The sequence below is a fragment of the Empidonax traillii genome, unplaced genomic scaffold (assembly GCF_003031625.1).
Source record: "Empidonax traillii isolate 1590-97213 ecotype Southwest subspecies unplaced genomic scaffold, ASM303162v1 scaffold633:size372093, whole genome shotgun sequence".
NCBI classification, from domain to species: domain Eukaryota; kingdom Metazoa; phylum Chordata; class Aves; order Passeriformes; family Tyrannidae; genus Empidonax; species Empidonax traillii.
In genome coordinates this window covers 74,336-92,211 of record NW_020955826.1, presented here as the reverse complement: position 1 = coordinate 92,211, position 17,876 = coordinate 74,336, and the positions used below count along the sequence as shown (strand labels likewise).

The 17,876-nt window shown below is 50.1% G+C and overlaps 1 protein-coding gene across 1 annotated transcript; it reads left to right on the top strand.

Moving 5' to 3' along the window:
* The first annotated feature begins 1,795 nt into the window (after positions 1 to 1,795).
* On the top strand, positions 1,796 to 15,824 carry MXRA8 (matrix remodeling associated 8). Its single transcript, XM_027899024.1, has 10 exons — positions 1,796 to 2,084; positions 5,310 to 5,330; positions 5,901 to 6,209; positions 6,789 to 6,890; positions 8,302 to 8,760; positions 12,602 to 12,760; positions 13,376 to 13,406; positions 13,927 to 14,003; positions 14,462 to 14,539; positions 15,449 to 15,824. The coding sequence occupies exons 1-10, from the start codon at positions 2,036 to 2,038 to the stop codon at positions 15,472 to 15,474; spliced, it is 1,311 nt and encodes a 436-aa protein (XP_027754825.1). The 5' UTR covers positions 1,796 to 2,035; the 3' UTR covers positions 15,475 to 15,824.
* Positions 15,825 to 17,876: the final 2,052 nt, after the last annotated feature.

The window sequence follows — 17,876 nt, the reverse complement described above, 5'->3', positions numbered from 1 at the left end:
CAAGGACCAGGCAGTAACCTCTGCAGTGCCAAAGCCAGGAGAGGGGAAGGTGGGAAAAGCAACGTGGAATTGCAGCCTGGAAGGTTCTGACTGAGGCTGAGAGAAACCAAGGAAGGAGAGGGTGCTGGGTGTGCTGGCTGTGCACTGGGAACAGCTCTTTGCCTCCCAGCCAAACATTTTCCAGGCTCTGCTCTGACACAACTCAACAAAGGGCTGTCATATCTGAGCCTGGTGTGGCTCCCTGGGCTGACAGAGACAGTGGGAAAGGCTCCTTTTCCATGAGATTCCTGGCTCAGCAGCAGCCCAGCACCTCAGCTGCTCTGGTTGGGACACCTGGCAGCAGCTTTGCCCTTCAGGGGCACGGGGGATCAGGAGCCTTTGCTGCATGGAGGTGGTTATGGAATTGGACTAATGGGAATTCCTGAGGCTTGCAAAGCCGAGCTGATGGGTTTGGAAAGGGTTATAATTAGGCTGGACCCTCGAGCAGGGAGGTGGTGACGCAGCTCAGGTGATGAGTGTGGGAACGTGGAGCGAGGGAATGTTGGTACCTCGTTCCCCCTCAACCTCCCCACTTCCCAGAAGTGCCAGAGTTGGAGTTTGCAGGGAAATTTTGTGGGGTTCTCAGCTGAAGATTATTTCAGAATTTGTCCCTAGACACAAACCAGCAGTTCTCTGGATCTGTTTTGGGCAGTGGGGAGAACCTGCTGGAGTTTTAACAGCAGGCTCTTTTCATGGTCATATTATATAATAATCATATTAATAGCTCCAGTTTCTTGGAATGTCTTTGGAAGTCTCTGGCTCTGTCTGCTGCTGGAGACAGGATCCTGGACTAGGTGAAGTTCTGATCTAGACTGGATGCTTCCCAAGTTCCATGGTTGCAGTGTATAATTATTTAGATGTTTATTTAGGGTTTTGGCATAATTATAATGCCCTCCACTTTCCTGAAACATTTTCCCCTTGGGATAGAGGAAATCTATTTTCTGGTGTAGTAGAGAGACAGAAAAATGTCAGCAGGAAAAATTGAAGTGGGGCAATTAAGTTTATCTCCATGGATGCCACGGGAAGGCTTGTGTCTTTAAACTCTGCTACAGAGTCCCACATATATTTAGCTTTGATCTGCAGACAGGCATTTAATAACAATAAGTTTTAATTCCCCTTCCCCAACATTTTCCACTTGATGACTAATTTGATTTTATTGTTAAATCCACTAAATGATAGTAACTAAACAACAATAATCTAACGACAGAATGCAGGAAAACAGAAAAAAATTACCATATTTTGTTTTTTAGCATACACTGACAGAAGCTACACTTTTCCTGACTTAATACTCATTGTAGTTTTATTGCAAGTCTTGCATTAAAAGACTCCTGGCTAATTCAGTCACCTGCATGGTTTAGGTTGTTAGGCCTTATTATCCTGTTGCTGCTCTCCAGCCCTCACTTACAAATTACAGGACAGAGTAAATATTGTTTTCTAGGTTGTTTTTGGAGACTCGAGCTTGAAGTAAAACCATATGAGGAGACAAAGATCAAAAAGCCATTGAAGGCAGCAGAATAAATCCAGTCTCAAGCAGACAGCTGGATGAGTGTCAGACAAAGGCAGGAACAGCTGGATCAAGTAAAGCACAAGGAAAATTAGTTCCATCCCAAGAGGGAGGGAGGAAGATTGTTCTGTGAGCCCAGAGCTGTGTGGGACCAACTTCACCCGATAAAACTTTGACATCAAAGTCAGGGGCAGATCAGAAAGACCCAGAGGGAGGGGAAAGGGAAGGGAGGGAGTTCAGAGGGATCTGCAGAAAGTGTGAGGGAAGGGAAGGAGGTGGAGTGAGAGCAGAGAGGGGAGGTGGGGAGTTGGAAGTTGGAGGTGGAGTAATTCTGCAGAATATGAGCTGCTGTCCACAGCTTTCTGGATGTAAATTGATGAGGTCATAGTGTTTTCCAGCTACAGAAAAGAAAAAAAAAAAAAGTTAAGGGAAAAAAGAAAAAGAATTCAACTTGTTTTTCAAGAGAGACGAAAACACGGAGGAGCCGAAGAAATGGAGCAACTTGTAAAACTCCTCCTGTGGCACATTTTGCTTCAGCAAAGTAAGTTCTGAGCTGTTACTTGGTTGTGTTTCAGCTGCTGGGAGGTTTGGGACTGTTGTCTTTGTGAGATTGTGTTCAGGTTCCTGAGTTAGCTGTGTTTTCGTCCGTGGAGGAGAGGGAGTCATGGATTTCTCCTGCTTTTTGGGGAGAGAGTGGAGAAATGTCTGAGGTCGTTGAAGCAGTGCTCTGTTCAGCATGTTTGTGCAATCTGCTTTTTCCTATCAGTTGCCCTGATCAGCAAATTCAAAAACAATAAGCTTCAGTGTGAGTACAGTAAACCTCACACAGTTAGATTTGCAGAATCCGAACTTATTTTGTACTTCTGAAGAAGCAAAAACAGCTGCTGTGTGTGTGAGTGTTCAGATGGAGCTAAAAAATGAAGTTGTGGGTGTTTGTGGGTTTTTTTTTGGTTTGTTTTTCTCCTGTCAGAATTAGGACATTCAGACATAGGAATTCACTTTTGGGTAAGGTGCAAGAAAGGGATGGGGACAAGTCTGATGAGCCTAAAATAACAGAATGGCTCGTACCTTTTCCTTAATCACAGTTTTTCTGTAAGAGCTGAAAGCAGTTTCATCATCCCCAAGACAACAGAGACACCCCAGTGAGGCTTGGGTGGCGGGAGGGGATTTGAGGATTAATTGCAAAGCCCCAGCACATCCACACCTGCAGCACTTTGGGCTCTAAGAAAGGTCCCTGTGAGCAAAGGACCAAACACAGCTCTAAGAACAGTGTGGAGAGATTTCTTTCAGGGTGCTGAGAGTAGGAAGTGAGGAGCATGAGCTTTATGGGGACTGGTGACCCCCTGCCCCTCCCAGCCCTGCTGGTGAAAGGCTGGGGCTGAACACCTGAGCCCCTCAAAACTCCTCAGCACTGAGGTGGGGGAAGGTGAGGAGTTCTCAGTTTGGTCCCTGATTAATCCAGTTTCCATGTCGTGCCCAGTTCCTGCAGTGCCTCAAGGCAAGGTTTAGGAATTGGCAATTTAGGGGATCAGTCGTAGGGACAAGAAAGGTTGAAGTGGCTCAGAGGACAAGTGTGTGGGGTGGGTTAAGGAGAAGGAGGAGAGGCCACATCTTGTATTCCAGAAGCACCAGCCAGTCCAGTGACTCCCCAGCGAGGTTTAGCATGTTGGCAGAGCTTGGGGAGCACCCAGGGCAGGAATAGCAGGTTGGGCTGCTGCAAAGCTGTGGGGAGGCAGAGGTGTCCCACCTGAGGATGGGTGATCTCTGACAGGTGTATTTTGGAGATGAACTGTCCCCTGTTCCAGGCAGCCCTGATGTTTGAGTCCTGCTGTCCCCACAGAAACCAGGCTGTGGCACAATGAGTGAAGATGGGCAGGGAGGAAATCTGTGCTGAGATGGTCCCTCCTGGAGAGGCACCACACCCTCAAAGTGTTAATGTCTGGCAGGGAGGAACAGCTCCGTGTTTGGAATGGCTCCCCAAGCTCTCCCATGGGCCTGGAGCCAAGGTGAAGCACACAGAGCAGGGAAGGGTTTCTAAAAGCTGAGCTCATATCTGAGCTGCCTGTCAGAAAGTTGGGGCAGATCTCTGAGGGATCCTATCCGGGGCCTGGAGGGGGATTGGCTTCTTGTCCAGACACAAGGCTCTTCCTTCCTGCAGAGGCAGCACATTCCTGCTCTTTGCATGTTCCTACCTGCAGGGAGATGTTGGAATTGTTGGGGCTGGCTGGGTGGTGAAGGGCTCTGCAGCCCTGACATCCTCTTTGAGAGCAGAAGTCTCTGCTCTTGGGAAAGTTGTCCCAGGAAGCCTTTAAAAATAAACAGACACAGAGATTTTGATAAAAGCCCAGTTCAAAGCCTGGCTTGACCATCTGTGGGCTCTGAAAGGGAAATCTTGTTTTACTGAAAAGCTTAGTCTTGCATTCCCAGGCCAGTGGGGGCAGGTGGTAAATGGGAGCTTTGGTGGAACTGTATCACTCACCATCTCCCTCCTTTGCCTCTTTGAGATGAGCCCAGATGTTTTTCCCCGTTGGTGCTCAGTGGGTTTTAAAGAAACTGGCACCCAGAAGAAAACAGAACTCATTTGTTTGGCTACTGCTGCATCCTGAGCCATTATGGCCTCTGAGACACGGGGTCAGCTCCCCAGGGAGTCAGGATGGAGCCACTGCCACTCCCCACAGGGTTTGGAAACATCTTGGTGGCACAGGCTGCTGTTTTTGCAATAACTGTGGAATGGCTCTACAGAGACCATTAAACCCCCTCCACAGACAATGGGATTTATGGGAGGAAGGAGGAGCCTGACACATGCAGATTTTGAGAAGAACATGGGCTAGACCAGCTCCTAAAGAGAGGAGATGTCACTTCCTTTTTGAAAAGGGGAAAAGGAAGCTGAGACAGAGCAGGAGATGCTGGAGGTGTGCAAAGGAATAATGAGCTGAGCTTACTGAGGCCAGTGGAGTGTGAACCCCACGGGCTGTTGTTCACCCACACACCTGGTGGGTTCTGACACATTTCTCCAGTGAGCTCTTTGTTTATCCTAACTCTGCTGGATCAGTGTCCAGGCTCTTCCTGAGTTCAGCAGAGCCCCAGCAGGTAGAGCTGCTGCTGTCACGTCCCGTGGAGTGTCTGAGCCACCTGGCACTCGTGGTGTTTGCAGTTTCCTCTTCTGCTCTGGTAGTTTTTCATCCTCCAGTGCGAGGCAGGAACTCGGTGGTTTCATCAGCAGCTGCCCCAGGAGGAGAGAAGTGGTGGGATGGTTCAGGCAGGACTCAAGGGACAGTTTTCTGCTTGACCTGCTCCAAGGACACTGCCCAGAGAGCTCTGAGCATGTAACACGTCTTTCACAGCCTGAGGGCTTCTAGTTTGCCCACAGTTTCTGTGGCTTAATTCTTGGCTTGAAAAGTGGATGGGATTCAAGAAGTAAGAGCTGGCTCTGCTTTTTACAAGGGATTAAGAAATACTTTTGCAGGCTGCTTTCCTCTTCCTACACTGTGGGACCACAGAGTACCTCTGGGATCCTGCTGAGTCAGCACAGACTGTGCAGGTCTGAGTCTCTCGAGCTGGGGGGAGCTGCAGTGTCACCCAGAGCACTAACTGTGCACACAGTGTGTGCCAGGAGGGTGAAGAGAAGCATAGGGAATACATAAATATTAACAGAGGAGGGAGGAATAGATGGAACAATAACAGAGGAGGTGGCTGATTTTGAGCGTGTTTGTTGTGACCTCTTCCTTTTGTTGTCAGTAACGTTCTTTATTATCTGTTTTGACAGGTTCTGTGTGTTCATACTCAGGTGAGTGACACCTTTGTCATCTGCCTGGTTTTGTGATCATGAGAAGAAGCGAGGGACCCTGAATCCATGGCATGCACTGGGGGTTTCACTGCTGATTCCCATGGATGAGAACCCTGCACCCCCTGCACTGGTGTCTCTAAACTTTGATTAAACGGGGGGTTAAGATCAGGAAGGGTAGGTAGGGCAGGTCAGGTGTACAATCCTGATAACAGACATCACAGACATTGCTTTCACTGACTGAAATCAGTGTGGTAAATTTTTGTATTACATTTCTTTATTAGGCAAAGGTTCTTCCCCCAGAGGGTGGTTGGCACTGAACAGGCTCCCCAGGGTTTGGACAACACTCTGAGGGACAGGGTGGGATTGCTGGGGTGTCTGTGCAGGGCCAGGGGTTGAACTGGATGATCCCTGTGTGTCCCTTTCAACTCAAGATATGTCATAATTGCCCATGTGTTGGCCTTGAGGGTCACTTTTGGGCGGAAGATGTGCAGAGAGACCCCAGGACGGGTCCTACTCTACTGCCCTCACACTGCTCGCTCTGATTTCTGCCCTCTGCTCTTTGGCTCTCAGTGCCAGCTGACGCCTCCAACCCAGCGAGCGTGGTGGTGTCCGTGCTGAACATCAGCGCCGTGCTGGGCTCTCAGGCCGTGCTGCCCTGCAAGAGCCACCGCATGGTGTGGACGCAGGACCGGCTCAACGACCGGCAGCGCGTCGTGCACTGGGACGTGCACAGCACCTACTACGGGGACAACAAGATGGAGAGGCTCTGTGACATGTACTCTGCTGGGGACCAGCGTGTCTACAGCTCCTACAACCGGGGCAGGATCCTCATGCCCGAGAATGCCTTCGTAGAGGGCAACTTCTCCCTGGTGATCAAAAGTACGAGGCGGGAGCTCTTCGCTGTCTTGAGGGGTGGGGGGGTTCACGACCCACTGGAGGTGTCCAAGAGGCAACTGGATGTGGCACTCCATGCTCTGTCAAGGGGGTGATTGCTCACAGGTTGGACTCAGTGATCTCAGAGGTCTTTCCCAACCTAAATTATTCCGTGGCTCTGTGAGGTTCTCTGAAGCCCTGGCGGTGGTGTTTTAATTGCCTCTGAAACAGTCACATTTTGAAAGGGAATTTGTAACGACCTGGAAGCCACTTGGGCTTTTTGTGGGCCTTTGGTTGCATTTAATTTCCTGAGCTATAAACACTTGATGGTCGTTCTTCCTATGCCTGCTTTAGCTAAACTTAAATCAGCTTTCTGTTTCCATCTGTTAATACCAATGACCTGCCTTCCAAGAGCAAACAAACTGAACAAATTATTATATTAAGTGAGATGATTTGTTTCTGTTTAACCCACCCAACAACTAAGTTGTATAAAGGCCTTTTTCATCCATGCAAGGATTTGGGAAACACTGTAAATGATGAAGTGAATGAAACATTCAGCTTCCCCTCTCTTCTCTGCTGTACCAGGCGTTGCAGAGCATGATGCAGGCATATACTCCTGTAATCTTCACCATCACTACTGCCACTTGTATGAAACTGTGAAAATCCAGCTCACCATCACCAAGAAAGGTAGGTGTGGCTGAGAGCTCCGTGTCCCTTCTGTGCTCGCTGTGCTGTCTGATTCCCTGAGCTTCAGAGATTTCTGTCAGTGTGTGTATTTACAAACCTCCCTCCTTCCTCGGCGTGTGCCAAACAGTGCATGGAGCCTGTTTACTCTTGGCAGCCCAGTTCCCAGACTGTGCCCTTGCTTCTGCAGCAGCAGCAGCACACGCCTGGTGACAGCCCATCCCCACTCAGCTCAGCCACAAGGACCTGCCCTGTACCTTGGCTTCTGAGCTTGTCCTGAGAAGTCTGTACTTAAAAACCCGCCTCGAGTTACCACACCTTAAGCCCAGCTCTAAAAGCGAGCTGCTGGCAGCTGCGGTGTGTGCCACCCATGCCACACAGCCACCACTACCATGTCATTTGAATCTACCCCCTGAGAAATACACAAGTGAAGCTGCTGGGGCTGGTTGTGCTGGGAAGCTGCTGGAGGGAAAATGCATCTCCTCTGCTGCTGCACTCACAGTAAAAACACCCTGTGAGCCCCAGTCTGCTCAGCTGGGTTTTGGTCCCTTCTGTTGTTCCTTTCCAAGAGCAAAATGCAAAGCAGTGCTGCTTCAACTCCTCCAGTAATTAGGGCGTTTGTGGGTAGCAAAGCATTTCCTGCTCGGAGGATTGGGATGCAGCATATCCAAGATCCTCGTTCCATTCTTAGTCTGGAGAGGGAATGCACTTCCTGCTTTCTGCAGCAAGAGATTAACTCTCAGTTCTAAGGGAAAGAAAGTGGCCTTGCTTAAAGGGTTTTGGAGGGGTTGTGTTGTAGGACTGCGGGGTGGAGAGCAATCTTAGGGTGTCCTTGGGAACAGGACAGGTGTGTCAAGGTGTATGTTCTGATGTGGCAGCTGAAGAATGAGATGCTGGAAAGCGATGCCAGGAAAGGGCCCTGGGGGTCCTGGTGGGTGGCCAGTTGGCCATGAGTCAGCAGTGCCCTGGCAGCCAGGAGGGCCAACCCTGTCCTGGGGGGCATCAGGCCCAGCATCACTGGGTGAGGGAGGGGATTGTCCCCCTCTGCTCTGACCTGTGGGGCCTCAACTTGAATATTGGGGCAGTTTTGGGCACTGCAATACAGGAAAGATTGAGCCATTAGAGAGTGTCCAAAGGAGGGCAACAAAGATGGGGAAGGGCCTTGATTTGAAGCCATGTGAGGACACTGAGGGCACTTGGTGTGTTCAGCTGGAGAAGAGGAGATTGAGGGGAGACCTTAGGAGGGTCCCCTCAATCTCCTTAGGAGGGGCAGGCCCTGAGCTCTGCTCTGGGGGGACCAGGGACACTGGGGCACAGGGGGTGACTCTTGGGGACGTTCCTGTGCGGGGCTGGGGGTTGGACTGGATGACCCTCGAGGGCACATCCCGTGACCCTGCGCGTGTTGCCCCCGCAGCCGAGGACGCCGGCGAGTTCTGGGACGGGGAGAAGCCGGTGCTGGTGGCCCTGGAGGGCAGCACGGTGACGCTGCCCTGCGTGAACCGCAACCACATCTGGACGGAGCGGCACAGCGAGGAGGAGCAGCAGGTGGTGCACTGGGACAGGCAGCCCCCCGGGGTGCCCCACGACCGCGCCGACCGCCTCATCGACCTGTACGCCTCCGGGGAGCGCCGCTCCTACGGGCCCCTCTTCCTGCGCCGCAAGATGAACGTCAGCGACGCCGCCTTCGCCCTGGGGGACTTCTCCCTGCGCATCTCGGGGCTGGAGAGCGCCGACGAGGGCACCTACTCGTGCCACCTGCACCACCACTACTGCGGCCTGCACGAGCGCCGCATCTACCGCGTCTCGGTGACCGAGCCCCCCAGGGAGAGGAAGGTGGTCAACCTCACCACCCACGACGTCGCCCCGGCCGTGGGTGAGTGGCCTCTGGAAGCCCCTGGAGGCGGATCTCCTGGTTGAGGGGCGGGCACCTTTGGGGGTTCAGCCTGGCTGGGTTGCGGCCGAGCCGTTCCCGTCCCCCGGGCGCACCCGGAGCTGGGTGCGTGGCCGTGGGAATGGCAGTGAAGGATCCACCAGCAGGGCAGTGTGTGGGGCCACTCGCTCAGGAGTTGGACGCTGCGATCCTCCCTTCCGACTCAGAGTAGTCTGTGAAGTCCCTGAGTGTCCCACCCCTGAGGGTCGCTCACCCCGCTGGCGGTGCTGTGGTGGCACCACGTCAGCTCCTGCCTCCTTTGCTCCAGGGCAGTCCTGAGCCAGCTCTGCTCTCACTGCTGACAGGCCCCGAGGCAAACAAGCTGTTTTTGGAACAGGCTGCCTTTCCTCCTCGCTTTTAGGATCGGGTGAATTGTGGGCAGGGGGTTGATGCTGCTCTGCCTGTGCTGTTACAACATGCCACCACTCTCACCAGTGTTTCTCTCCCCTTTGTTCGGGCTCTGCAAGGTGCCAGACCGTGCAGAATCAAGCCCCAGGAATTTTCCTCCACCCTTCAGCTTTTCTTTTTTTTTTTTTTGGTGTGTGTGTGTCTTAAACCAATTTTCATATTTTCCACTGCACTGAGCTATCATCTGACAGCCTGTCCAAACTCAAAACCATCACGCTTCATTCAGGCAGAAAAATAAAATAAAAATCCCAAGTTTAATATTTTTTTAAAGTCTTTTGGGCATAGTTCTTTATTAACATTTTAAAATATTCATTGTGGTTTAATATTTATTGGCTGTTTAATACAGAATTTTGATACGCTTCATACATTTTTAAATAGGTTTATTCTTCTCTAGAAATTGGCTTTCTCAAGTCACAGAAAACCTAAACCTCCCCCCCCGGGATTAAGGTTGGTGTCCAGAAAACCCTGGCAGTGCTAAGGAGAGGTGGCTGTTGGGGCTGACACGGAGACCAGGACATCCAAATCTCAGCATCCCTGCCTGCAGCCCTCTCCAGATCATGCTGTGCAGATGGAAACTGGATCTTCTTTTTGAGTTGTCCACCCAGGAATTTATTCCTCTCTTTCCTGGATGTTGTCTTGGCTGTTGCTGAATAGTTCCCTACCTGCTCAGGACTTAGATGGAGCCTCCATGTGATTTAACCTGCCAGGGGCTGCCTGGGTTTGGCAGCAGTGCCCTCCGTGCTGGAGGAATTTTCCTTCCTGGGAAAAGCCATTTCCACCCTCAGAAAGAGCAACCTTTTGGAAGAGCTTTGCCCCTCCGGGCAGCGAAGCCTCGGCTGGTCTGAGAGCACCACACGCACAGGAATGTGCTGAGTGCCTGAGAATGTGTGAGAAGTGCTTGTTCCAACCCTCTGCTGCCCAGGAGCCTGCAGGGACCTGCCCTGCTCGTGTGCAGCTCCGAGGGTTGGGGGGCTGCCCTGTTCCCTGGAAAACTCTATAGAGTTCTGGGGAATGCAACATAAATGAAAGCTCAGGAGATGACAAAATGGGCTGTTTCAGAGAGCAGCTACAGCTTCTGGCCTTGCTCCAAGGCCTGGAGCCATTTCCAGACAGGAAACTTGGTCCTGTTTGGAAGAGAGGCTGGAGCTCAGCTCTGCTCCCAGAGTCAGCAGTGGAAATGGGGTGCAGGTCTGCAGTTTTGCTCGGTGTTTGCTTTGGAGCAAGAGGCTGAAGAATGGCTTCTGCTGTGTCTCACGCTTAGTGCCCAACTATTCACAGCCCTTTGCCAGCCTTGAGCAGAAAACAAGCCCCGTGGCCAGGTTTGTGAGCTCTCTTGGTGGAGAGCTCTCCCCTTGCCCCAGCAGAAGAACCTGACCCTGGACACTTCGGGAAAGTAATTATCTAAGTTTTCTTCAGAACTTATTTTTCAGTAGTTAAACCAGATCCCGTGGGTGAACTGGAGGCAGATGGGCATGAGATGTACCGAGAGATCAGATCTTGATTCCAGAATAAACCTTCATCACCTCAGCTTAAATTCTGGTGTAGGATAGGGCGAGGAGGAGAGTCTGTGGGACCTCAATGATCCTGTTTTGGGCCCTGAAATTCACTGGTGTGACTGAATCAGCTATCCCTCTGTGCCTCAGTTTCCCCAGTTATAAAATGGGATATATTCTACTGCCTTCCTGATGATGCTCTTTGAGGCCCACCAGTGAAGCTCTGCCTAAACACTGGTGTGACAAGTATTTTTAGTCTTACTCGAGGAAGCCAAGGAGGCCCAAAGTTATTTAATCTCCCTTTGCACTGTTTGTTGTCACAGTGACCTCTCCAACGCTGCCTAAAGTTTAGCTCAGCTCTTAACCCTGCCTTGCAGGACTGTGGGAAAGCAAAAAAGCCAGGAATGGGATGCTTTTGTTTGCTGACTGCTGGCCCAGCAGCTGCTCCAGTGGCACCACCTCGTTGTGGCAGCTGCTGGAGGAGCCCCTCAGGATCCAGGGGCGTGATGAAGCAGAGCTGTCACAAGCAGTGTTTGCAGCTTTGCAAGTGGGTTTTTTGGTTTGGTATTTTTGGAGCTTGGCAGGGGTGAGAAGCACATGGCAGTTTCCAGCAGTGCAGCCAGGGAGCACATGGCAGCTGGCAGTGCCAGGATCGACTGGAAGCTGCTGGAGTGGAGCTCTGGGCCAGCACAACAGAGCCTGTTGCTCAAACTTTTGCATTTTCTAGGACTGCTGCTGGCATTAGCAAACTGTCACCTCAGTTTTCAAAGTGTTTATTTCAATCCACTCTTGTGTTATTTGATTTGTACTTTTTTTTTGGGGGGGGGGTGTTTTTTAAACGCTGGAAAGAAACCGCCTGACAAACTGGAAGCGGTCACTGTGCCAGCACTTCCAGAAATGTCAACATTCCTCCCATTAGAACACATCTGCTGAGTGGTACTGTGGCTTTTGAGGTATTTCCCCCCATCTTTCCCCCTGTTCCCTCTGACTGATTCTCAGGGGGAACTCCCAAGGGAATGGAAGGCCAGGACTCCCTCCTGGTTCTTGCCTGTGAATGTTCCCTCTCAGGGAGTGAGAGTATCATTTCAGCTCTGTTTTGAAGAGAGAAAAACCTCTCCAAGCACAATCTTACGGGTTTGCAGTCTGTTCCAGGGCTGGATTTGTCCACTCCTCTGACTATTGCAGGCAGAGAAGTCGCTTCCTCTTGATATGTGTAAAACATTGACCTATTTATTGGAGATCTACAAAAATGTTCCACGTAAAACTTTTGAGCTCCCCTTCCCCGTGCTGGGGAACTGAAATGCTGCTGCACCCACAAATGGAATGGAATCTTGGCCTTTCTTTGTGGTTGGGTTTATTTAATTTTTTTTTGGTTTATTTATTTTATTGATTTTTATTTCATTTCAAAGGAAACTTATTCTTTTGGCGTTGCAAATTCCTCCCGCTCTGTAAATTATAATCCTTGGCAGGGAGGGGTTGCTTCATATTTTCTCCGTCTGGAGCCTGAGCGGTGATGGGGGGGGGGTGGGTGTTGTAAAGGACCCAGAGGAGGGTTGTGTTACCCCTCAGGAAGGTTTGGGGCTGGGTTTGGGGGTGACTTTTCTCTGAACTTCCCCTCTGCAATGAGCACTGCTGGCCAGGCAGCGGGAAGGGAACGTGCAACATTAAAACTTCATGTTCCTGGGAACCGTGGTCTCGTGAAGAGCACAGGCATCTCCCACCTGAGGCTTTTGTAGATCAGGCAGGGATTTGCTCCTTAATTCAAGCAGCTCAGAAGAGTTTCTCCCTCAACATCCTTCTGGTGCCCACAAACGGCCCCACGCGTGACCCTGCTTTGCTCTGGGTGCCGATCACAGTGACCAACCTGTTTGCCTTTCTCTCAGAGCCAAACGTGGTCAGGGGCCACAACGTGATAAACGTCATCATCCCCGAGAGCCGGATGCACTTCTTCCAGCAGCTGGGATACATCCTGGCAACGCTGCTGCTCTTCATCGTCCTCCTCATCATTGTGGTGCTCGTCACCCGCAAGCGCCGGCAGAGAGGTGAGTCCCGAAGAACCCACCCTGTCCTGCTTGTAGGGAAAATCCTGGGATGATTCTGCAGATAGTTCCTGCTGAAGGCAGGGATCCCCCTCCTGGAAAACCAGCAGCCTGCACAGGGGGGGAGTCTTTGCAGGTGCTGATGCCGCGAGGGATTAATTAGTGGGGTGTAAAAACTTCCAGGCTTTGATTTCACGGAGTCGTTAAGGTTGGAAAAGACCTCCAAAGGTCATCAAGAACCAACCTTTGACCAAATACCACTCGTGATTTGCTGAGTTGCGCTGTTGGAAGGGAGAAGAAAATTGGAAGTGCTAATTTCTGCAAAAAATAGAAGTTCCTATTTTTGTGATAAATGGGAGGGAGAAAGAAATGAGGTGTGGCGGTGGCTGTGGCTTCTCACAGCTGGTCACCCATCGGTCTGGGGAGACCACTGGGAAGCTGGTGAGGAAAGGAAAGGGAAGCTCTAATTCCTGGGTGTTGGGGGGATTGTGAAAGGGACCCTTGTGAAGCAGCACAAATAAGGAACAGTGTGAAAAGATACCAGGGGTTATCATTGTCAGAGCAAGGGGTTGGTTGCACAGGACCTGACTGCTCATCCTGTTTCTTCTCCCTTTTCAGGTTATGAATATAATGTGAAGAAATATGGAGAGTGAGTATAATTAGAGGGTTTGTTATTTAGGATTGAAAGGCATAAAAATGAACTTGTGGCCCCTTTCCTCAGTTGTCATTAAGAACCTGAAGCAGCTGAGGATTTGGTTAGAAGGAGAAAGTGGTTTGTGGGGCTGGTTTGGCAATTGCGTTTCCTCTTGTTCTGCTTTGGGAACTGATTCACAGATCCTGGTTCTGCGGGACATCATTAGGAATTAGTGGTATAGGAATAACGCACAGATCTGCTATGGGAGGGGGCCAAGGTCATGTGTTTGGGTTCCTTTATGGTTTTTATTTTGTATTATTAAAGTGGAAGGGATGGGAAGTTCCAGTAAGGATTGGCTGTCCATTGTTCTGAGCTCTGGACAAACACATGGGGGAAAAAAAGAGGTCCAGCTATACCAAATAAACACTATAACTTAAAATCTCTGAAGTCCCATTGGAAAAGCTATTGTGAAAAAGTGTGAGAGGAGACAGTTATTAAAGGACGTGACAATATTCCACTGTTATTCCCTTTACAGGAAGGATGTGAACCTTAAGGAATTTACAGTGGACACGACAGATCTGACCCCCCACAAAAGTGAAGACATCAGGCTGGGTATGTGTCAAATTTCATCCTCCCTGGATGTCAAAAATTCAGTGAGCATTTGGGCCTTCGATCCAGATCTGTGAGAGCAATTAGGGCAAACAAAACTGTGGGGGGGGGGAAATGGCAGGAAAAAAATCTGCAACAAAGGCAAATCCTTTGAATATCTGCATTGGGTGAGCTTTGGGTGGATGACCCAGAACTTTCTGTTACGTGCTGGGAGAATCTGTGGGATTCTCCTGTGAGAAGAAGGAACCCAAAATATCCATAACTGATTAGGGCCAGGGGCAAAAATGAGGTGGGAGCAGCTTTCCTTTTTGCTGCTGGAGTGGCTGAGTAACTCCACTCCCAGAAATCTGAAGGCCTGGAGTATATCAAGGAAAGCCTGATCGTGTCTGTCTTGCCTATAAAACTCTTGTTTTCTTTTAATATTCTAATGCCTGCCTGAACCACGCTCCTCCCTCACGCAGATTACAAAAACAACATCCTGAAGGAGAAGGCTGAGCAAGCCAGAAGCTTCCCAGCAAAGAACATCGATTTAGACAAAGGTAATAATGACTTGCTTGCCCCTAATTGGTGGCTGTAGGAACCTTCTTGCTGGGCAGCAGGAGGGAGGCAACTCAGCCCATCAGTGGAGCTGACCAAGCCACAGCCCAACCAGGAATGATAAACACCCTGGCAAATGGCAGCAGGAATGAGGAGCCAGTTCCCTGCCCAGCCTTTCATCAGGGAGCCACAAGATGCAAGTGGTGATTAGGTCTTTTCAAAGCTTTTGGCGTGGCACAAAGGGAATTTTTCTTCCTTGGGAAAAGAATGCCTGGCAGGGCTGGAATAGGGCCCGCTCTACTGTAACCTCAGAGGGGAGATGGATCCCAAAAATGTCCTGGCAGTGCTGTTTGGGGAGAAAACACTGTGCTGGAGATAGGGTTTTGAGCTGAATTAATTTATGGGCAGTCACTCGCTTCATCCAACAAAAGCAAACAGCTCTCCCTTCCCGGGGGGCTGAACCTCCTTTTGCTTATCCAGTATTAATCCTGAGTGTTATGGCTCAGTTTGTGGAGTAGCACTTATGTCAAGCAGTGCTTGTAATAAGCTGCTAGATTCCATGACTCACTGAAGAGGAATTTAGGATACAACAAATGGGACTGAAATGATACCGAGCAGGGAATGGTCTGGAGAGCCCAGGAGTTGCCTCAGACCTGCTGTCCCTGCTGGAGTTCTCAGGATGCTTTTCCCTGCATTCTTCAGAGGTGATCTGTGCAATGATTTAACACACAGGACACCTCACTGGGGGCTTTGTGAGGGGATATTTATATATATTTATGAGGGGGGACTGGGGACATGGCTGACTGCCAACGGTCGCTTGTCACTGCGTAGATAAGCCCGTATTTTTGTGCTCATTTGAAAGGTTTGAAATCTCTCTCCAGGTGCTGACCTCCATTTCCATTTGCTTTCAGATTTCAGGAAGGAATATTGTAAATGAAGATATTCCCAAGGCTGCTGGCTGGACCAGAAGCTTCAACCAAAGATAGATAACGTGGAAGAGAGATGACTTTTCCTAATGCCATCTCCCTCCAGTTCCCATAGATTGGTTTTTGTTTTTTTTTTTTCACATAGACTTGAGGGTGTTTGCAAATGCTTCTTGAAAGAGTTAGACTGTCTCGTGTGCATTTATGGGTCTGGGTTGCCTTTCCTCCTTGTCTCCCAATCCTCCACTCCCCTTTCCTTTCTTGATATTATTGTTGGGTTTTATGCATCAATGATTTTTATGAGCTGAATCAGCAGACCTTTTGCTTTGATGTTATTGCTTGAAATAAACCAACCTGCATCACTGCATCCAGAGCCATCATTACATCAGGCATTTTCCCATGTAGAGCATTCATCAGAATAACGATAGCAGAGCCTGGTCTCTCGTGGGCTGGCGTAAATCAGTGTGTCACACAGCACTTTACATCTTCCAGGTGAAGTACAGAGAGCACTGCCCTCACAAATGGCAATAGAAATACCTCATCTGGGGAATGGGGAAATGTCAGTCCCCCTCATTCTGCAGGGGAAAGGGAGGCAGAAAAATGACCAAGAGTGGATTGGGTTCAGCTCCAAAGAGCTCTGGAAGCTGAACTCTGTATTTCTCACTCTGAGCTTGTTTGTTTTCATTTCAGTGCAGACCAAATCATATTTGGCAGGAGCAGACACTTGACTGATGGAGTTGCAGTGCTGTGGTCCCAGTGTCAGTTAGATCAGAACCAGGAATGCTTTGGAGGGGGCTGGACTCCTGTGTGGAGCCTGGGATGTGATTTTCCTGCAGCCCTTGGGTGGACCCAGCTGGTGTGCACATCAAACCACAGGTATGGCTCCAACACAGGCAGGTTGGTGAAGGGAGGAGCTCCTGGGGAGCCAAAAAAAATCAGCAGCAATTCGGTGGTGTGATCCCAGCAGGTTAAAGCACCGTGGAAGCTGTGGAATATTAACAGTTCTGCGCAGCTCCTCTGACCACTCGGGGTGTTCTGGTGGCACCATTCCCAAAGCAGGCACTCCCATGGTCCTTGGGGCACAGAAGAAAAGGTTTTGGGCACGATGAGAGTGAGCTGTGCAAGGGTGAAGGTGGCTGAGGATTGCCAAGGGTGAAGGTGGCTGAGGATTGCCCACCTACTCTTTGGTGGTCTGGAGAGAGTGGCAGAGGGAGGCGTTGTATGTGGGCTTGGTGACTGGATGGAACTGGGGGCAGGGTCTCCAGGACCCCTTTCTTTTCATCCCTGCCAACTTGGGTGTCTTGTCTGACTGATGCCAATGCTCTTGGACATCTAAATCCCATTCCAGACCCCGTCTCCCTCCTCCCACAAGCACCTGGTGTGTGCCAGGGCTCAGGAGGACTCCCAGCAGGTCACAGGGACACTGCAGTGGGTGGGATGGTCCTGAAAAGCTGAGCTCAACTGCCCAGCTCTGCCAAAAGTGTGGTGGGTGAAGCCTCCTGTGTGCCAGGGGGAGCTGTGTTGTTTGTTCAGAAGGTTTGGGCATCATGACTTCAATGCCCACTTTCTATAGGGGTGGAAAATGGTCCAGGGATGTTTTTATAGATATCAATACTTCTCTCTGTCAGTGGGGTTTATGTGAAAGAATAATTATAGTGAGGACCCTTATTTTTAATGCCTTCGAATAGTAAATATTAGTAATAGAATATAAGTAGAGGTGGAGGTGAGCCTCCCTAAGCTACAGCTGAGCAGCTCCTTATCTTTTAGTTTGCTTAACCCTTCCACTGCTCTCTGGACAGCTTTTATGATTTGCAACTAAACTGCCTTTGTCTTAATTAAGGAATCACCTCCACAAAAGTGCTCAGGTTGGGCAGACCCTTGACTAGTGGAGGGGAGGGTCTGGGGTTGGTCCCAGGCCCCTTTTTTGCTTGCTTTTCCCCAAAACAGCCAGGGATACTCAGCCTGCCTCTAGGCTGGGGCTGATTGAAACCCAGGCTGCATTCCTGCAGGTGCAGGAGGCCCTGCTGGTTATTCCATCAGGGTGGCACAGTCTCAAGTAATTGTCATTAATGTCTCTCTCCCTCCCTTTCATGTCTGTGAGTCAAAGGCTGGAGATTTTTCACTTGCCAGTTCCAATTGCTGAGCACAGCTCACAGAGACAGCAGCTCTAAGTGGGGCTCCTCACAAACTCCAGAGGCATTTAAATACTTCAGTGGACTTCTGGGCTGCAAAACAGCTTAAGGGGAGAAAAATTAATATGTTCCCTGTAACAAGGAACTAGGAAGAGCTTTATGAGTTCCTCAACCTTAACTTTGATCACCAGTTGGAATTTGGGGAATGGTCAGACACGCCAGAATAACCCTGGACTGATCAAGTTGAGACTGTGACCCTTTTCCCTTCAGGAGAGGCATGTGCT